Source organism: Perna viridis, chromosome 1 (assembly GCF_037379345.1).
Source record: "Perna viridis isolate PV_CMFRI_1.1 ecotype Kerala chromosome 1, ASM3737934v1, whole genome shotgun sequence".
Classification (NCBI taxonomy): Eukaryota; Metazoa; Mollusca; class Bivalvia; order Mytilida; family Mytilidae; genus Perna; species Perna viridis.
The window spans coordinates 35,817,760-35,823,795 of record NC_142445.1 but is presented as its reverse complement, the minus strand read 5'-3'; the positions used below and the strand labels follow the sequence as shown (position 1 = coordinate 35,823,795).

Genomic DNA, 6,036 nt, shown 5'->3' with positions numbered 1-6,036 from the left:
AGTAAAGTTAAACGTCTTGTATCTGTGTATAGATACTGCACGAGCGCTCTCGACATATTTCTAGGAATACTCGATCTTTTTTATTAACCTGAGGACAGTTGAAAAAGCAAGACCCATCATGTCTGTACATCAGTGTTGTACCTTTTTCGCCATTGTTAATGGTTAAACCGATCCACAATCAAGTCGAGTCCAAAAAAATTCTGGCAAAATAGATATATTCTACCACTGGAGCAGATGGTGCTGATATACATCACTGTTGGTTCAAAACATTTTGAATCACAGAAGACGAAAATTTACTTAGTTCAACGTACAGTGCCGAAAATATAAGGTTTTTAACACTGGTGAAATTTCTTCATAATATAAGTTGCTCATCTCCAATAAGTGTATAAACAACAAAGTTTGAATGATTTTTATTCAATGCTTTTTGAGTTACACATTACACAAAGTAGTAAATGACGGACAGGTGTGGTCGAGTGGCTACTTAACCCGCTTTCAGCGTTTAATATTAGAATAAATCTTCGTTACACGTCACCAATACTGATTTTTCTTACTTTGAACAGAGGCGGATCAAGGATTTGAAGTTAGGTGTTCGTAAATAGAAATAAATGCCGAGCGTAGCGAGGCAAGAAGGTTTTTTTGAAAATATTAAGATTTCGTGCAAAAAAGACTTATTTAGGCACACCGTCCTTGGATCCGCGCCTGTTAAAAGCGTCCTTTTTAAGGCATTTAATCATAGTATAATCCTAAGTTGACATGGCATCGTGATTTTGCTGGTTCACTAAAACGTGTGATAGCGACTTTATCATATTAGTAAATCATCTTAAGATGTTTCTACGGGAATGAAATAATTTTGCATGGAATTGAATCTGACATGACAAGGAAGGACGTCGCAGGAAATATACGACCAATATTATCCACTGTCCTATTGAGGAAATGGTTGCAGGCTATACCTCTACTGTGCAGTGGTTCCTGCACAACAGTACCTAAAACCACATATTTTTTATCAGTTAAGTAGAGTATCCGAAAATTTTAAGTATTTAAATACCACAGATTGAAAATGAACACTAGTCACTTCTTATGGAAAGCAAAATTTTTGGTCAAGATATTTTAAGAATACTGTTTTAAGGGAAAGTGGGTATGGTGGAATTTGAAAAAAAAGTCAGAATTGAAGTTTATGGTAAAAAGTCTAGGGTAAATAGAAACAATGCAGGACGAGTGTCTGATATATTTAAAAAATAAATCACGGAAACTCCATCTTATCATTGTTTTATTACGGACTTGCCATTTATGTCGCATTGTTAGACGCAGCCTATGTGTAGCACGAAATGTAGATCGTATTTTTATCACTTTTTTTTACCATGGCTGAGGTCTGCAGAACTTTGAACCACGTCATCTTAGAATTAGTATTTGACACTGAACTTTAACGGAAGAAGTGTTAGAGATTTTAGGAAAAAAAAAACGATCCGTAACTACAGCCAAAAAAAAAAATTCCAGAAAAAAAATCAGTTTCTTATGAAAATCTTGGTAACCTATGGCATTGCTTTATAAGCATGCAACGACAACTTCTAAACTTGTTTTCCGTGCCCAGTTGATTATTGTGAATATGCAAGATTGAAACTTTCATCCTGGGTGAAATTAAAGAAATCCAGATACTTTTTCGTCTATGAAATTGTACGTCATTATTTTTCAAACGAGATGGGATTTCAGAATCTACTCGATATCTAATAGTCACGTGTTTCTATTTGTCCGTGAATATAGGCAGTAATGTAAATAACCAGATGTACATTATAGAAGACAACTACTGACCTTAAAGCATTGTTGTTACAATTTACAAATTACATTGCCATAATCATGCAGCTAACCAATGCGGAAAAAAATCTAACATCTGGTAATATACGATATTACATTTTAAACTTGAGAATGTATTTACCACACCTTAAAGTGGCCTCGAACCTCTTAAAGCTAGATTGCCATATTACTTTGTGATAATTTTTTGGTAGACTGAATCATACTCTCGTGGGTAATTTTGTTTCAACGAAAATTCATACTCTATGAGAAATTCAACATAGCTAAATGGATATATCACCAAATGATATAATCAGACATCATCTATCTCTCCGACTATACGCGTATACTTAATTTATCTACCATTAGAGCCGTGGGTAAATGCTTCACATCACAACCAGATATCCATACTTGCAACTGAAAAGAATGATTGATAACAGACAGACCTACCAATATCATTCCACACATTTTGTTCAGAAAAATATCTGTTACACATTTATATTTTGCCTATATCCAATCGTAGATTCTGAATTGTCTACAATACCTATTTTGATATGTATGTTGTGCAATACTTTTATGTATTGCCCTGAAACATCAAGACTGGAGTCATATTCCATAATACTCCATTTAACAAGAAACAATATGCAGCCATACTATTGCCAACTCTTTAGTCCCAGATAAAAAACAAGTCTGTTTAAAGTTACGTTTGATGAAAAAATACGGTAGGTAGTTAAAATCATTTTATTTTCTGAATTTATATTATATAGACATTTTGCTCAACTGAAAAATGATTGTTTAGCGGCATTTCATAAAAAAATTAAAACACAAATAAAATGTCCTAAGGTAAGCATAAAAACAAGGGTAGGTAAACCTTAAACAGACAAGTTTTTTTCTCTGGCCTTATAAATTAGACATCTATATAATTTTGTCTAGTTTATGCATTGTCTCTCTACCATGATGGGAACATCCCTGTGGTGTATTTAAGCATGTGGAATGCATTTCAAAAATGTTCTAAGAACTACAACGATGTTAGAAGATATTTGTTATTCATATTCTCTTCTAAATTTTAAAGGTACTTTCAATTTAAAAAAAACTAGTAAAGCCTTTTACAGCTCACCTGGCCAAAGGCCATGTGAGCTATTGACAACACTTGGCGTCTGTCGTCATTAGAAACTTTTCAAAACCCTTCTCCGCTGACACTACTTGACCAATTGGAACCAAACTTGGTATGAATATTCCTTTCGGGTATCATGCACAGAACTGATGTGGAGATTTTTAATATGTCAACAAAAAAAAAAAAAAATGGCCACCATTACTAAAAATAGAACATAGGGGTCAGACAGTAGTTATTCACATACATCTCCAAAATTCTGATATGGATTCTTTAAAGGTGAAAAATGACCTTTTTTTGGTACAGTTTTCAGCTAATATCTTGAAAACTATGATAGAAAGGAAGAAACTTTCGAATGCTGAAATGATCCTTATGATAAGTCCTACCAAAGTCTTCTTGAGTCAAAATTTTGGACAACTCCTTGTGAAATTTATTGAGGCTCCTGGGAGCCTCTTGTTAATTTCCTCACATCCAAATTATGACATTATGGAATCAAGTTTGTGCCCATGCTATACTATAACACATTAAGTTATTACATGTATAAAGAACTATTTGCTCTATAAGCATCCGTATAGAAAATAGCTTGTCATCCAACTCCAAAATTAATGGTGTAGTCATGCTCAATTTTTATATGGGTGTCTCAAATTAAAATTTTTGTGGATAAAATCAACATTTTCTTATGTAAGAAACAACAAATTATGTTGTAGTCTTCATTTATTTGTACTCCTGATATTTCCTCTTCATTCTTTAAAATGCATGCACATGTATTTGTACAATAATTATAAGGTGATTTGAAATTCCAACAACAAAAGCTATGTTACTTTCATCTTCTTTACCAACTTTAACCATACTAAGCATGTAACATGATTGAACTTACGACATAATTTGAATTTAACAACAATGAAACATAGCTCATTTTGTGTATAACAATACACATGTATCAGAATTAAGCAGTATCATTGCAACTGCCAATCAAATACAACAAGGTGTTGATGAGGAATGCCAATAGCCTACTTGGCAAAATTTCACTACTGACTCCCCTTTTCAAACATTTAACAAATACTAGAAAATATTAAAATGTGTACGAACAATACTCTCTTTTCAGACATTTAACATACTAGAAAATATCAAAATGTCTACAAACAATATTTAAACTAGTCTTTTAACAAATTTCAATCACTCATATCCATATCAACAGATTGTAGGTTGCTGTCATTAGGTTCAGCAGCTGGTTCCTGTCTCTGCAAGGAGTCTGTCTCGCTGCTATAATCCTCTTGTAACTTCTCCTCCTCATCATAGTTTCTAACTACTTTGGTCTCCTTTGATTTTTCCTCCCTATCCCTGGATCTGTCTCTATGTCTCCTTTTCTTTTCACGGTCTCTGCTTCTATCTCTCCTCTTGTCTTTTTCTCTTCGACTTCTACAAATGAATAAAATGACAGTATTTCATTCAATGGTAATACATGTAATACTACCTAAGGACAACAAATAACAAGAGGCTCCCAGGAGCTTGAATTGCTCAAATGGTTAAAGTTTGTCTTTCAAGGGTAATAAATTAACAAGATGTCAAAAAAAAGGGCAATAACTCTTACAAGGAGTCGCCTGACAACTTTGATCCCTGAAGACCTTATAATAAGGATCATTTCAGCAATTGAAAGTGGTTGGCTAAACCTAACAGTTATGAGATATATGCGAAAAACTGTCTGTTCTATTTTTATTAATGGGGACATGTTTTTTTATGGATAAAAAATCCCCACATAAGTTCTATGCAGGATATCACAAGGAACATTCATACCAAGTTTGGTTTCAATTGGTCAAGTAGTGTCGGAGGAGATTTTTGAAAGAAATAACATTAAAAATAGCAAAAATCTTTGAAAAAGGCCAATAACTCCAACATGGCTTCACAGATTAAAACCAAAATTTGACAAGAGATAGATCTCATCATGCTGAACACTTTAACCTGTTTTCAGAATTTAGCTACACCTAACGGTTTTGGAGATATATGTGAAAAACTACTGTCTACATCAGTTCTGTGCATGATATCACAAGGAACATTTATACCAAGTTTAGTTCTAATCAGTCAAGTAGTTTCAGAGGAGAAGAGTTTTGTACGATTGTTAACGATGACAGATGACGGATGCCAGTGATGGCAATAGCTCACATGGCCTTTGGCCAGGTGAGCTAAAAACGAAAGGATTTTATGAAATTAGTGGCTACAGTCCCTTCGAGGGCTACAAGATAGAACAACTTTTCGAGCAAATATAGACCAATATAGAACCTCAAACTAGAAGGTATTAAAAAGCTTTGCTGAGTGCAGCATGATACAACTGCAGTGGTAGAACCATGAACAGTTGGGTCAAGTGTGGACACAATATTAGTTTTTGACACACTTAAGCATAAGGACTTACAATTTATTATAGACACAACAAATGGTTTGGATACTATATTGTACAAACATTTAAATTTAATTAAAAATTTTCAAACTCAGACCAAAAATAAAAAAAAGTTTTTGAGTGTTGCTCAACTTTGATCTCCTATAACTTGAAAAGGTTCAAAACAAAAAATCTGCACATACATTTTTACAAGAATTAAATATGGTACACAATAAAAAAAGAATAATTAAAATTGAAAAAAAAAATCTACATGGGTTTTAATAAAACACCTATTTTTACCCTTTTTGGCTCCTTTTTCTAAAACAGCAGTAGGCACAATGTCCAAATTAAAAATGAACCTTCTTTTAGTGATTAGTAAAATCATATAAAAATTTCAGAATGATTGGTAAACCACAACTTAAGTTATCAGAAGGAAACAAAGTGCCCCCAGATGATGACAATGACTGCACCATAACATTATACAACCCCAATTTTGTTGTGGTGGTATAAAAAAAATATTTTTAAAATATTGAAAACTTATTTTTAAAAGTTGTCATTGATTTCATCTTCACGTCTACCACTATAATGTTTCCTCATCAAGAAAGTCCTAACTTTTAAGATAACATCTAGTTCTTCTTGAGAATGTAGTAATGTTTACTAATAAAATTGCATAACTCTTATCTTTTATAATGGTTCAAATCACTTAACTTTTCGTCAAGTACATTGCACAAGTATTTATAACATACAGGCAAAAGATATCAATTCTGGA

General features: G+C 33.0%; 1 protein-coding gene and 1 long non-coding RNA gene across 17 annotated transcripts in view; both read right to left on the bottom strand.

Moving 5' to 3' along the window:
* Positions 1–398: 398 nt before the first annotated feature.
* Positions 399–1,933, bottom strand: LOC148628547 (uncharacterized). The gene is made up of 2 exons (XR_015923840.1): positions 1,807–1,933; positions 399–983 (listed from the first exon to the last, which is right to left on the bottom strand). It is a non-coding gene; the product is annotated as an uncharacterized LOC148628547 (long non-coding RNA).
* A 1,659-nt stretch (positions 1,934–3,592) lies between these two features.
* Positions 3,593–6,036, bottom strand: part of LOC148628546 (uncharacterized) — a 37,903-nt gene continuing 35,459 nt past the window's right edge. For all 16 annotated transcript variants that reach the window (XM_088589686.1, XM_088589703.1, XM_088589723.1 and 13 more), the window contains one exon: positions 3,593–4,315. In XM_088589686.1, the coding sequence (XP_088445812.1) occupies positions 4,069–4,315 (247 nt within the window). In that variant the 3' untranslated portion in view covers positions 3,593–4,068. The remainder of the gene's footprint in view (positions 4,316–6,036) is intronic.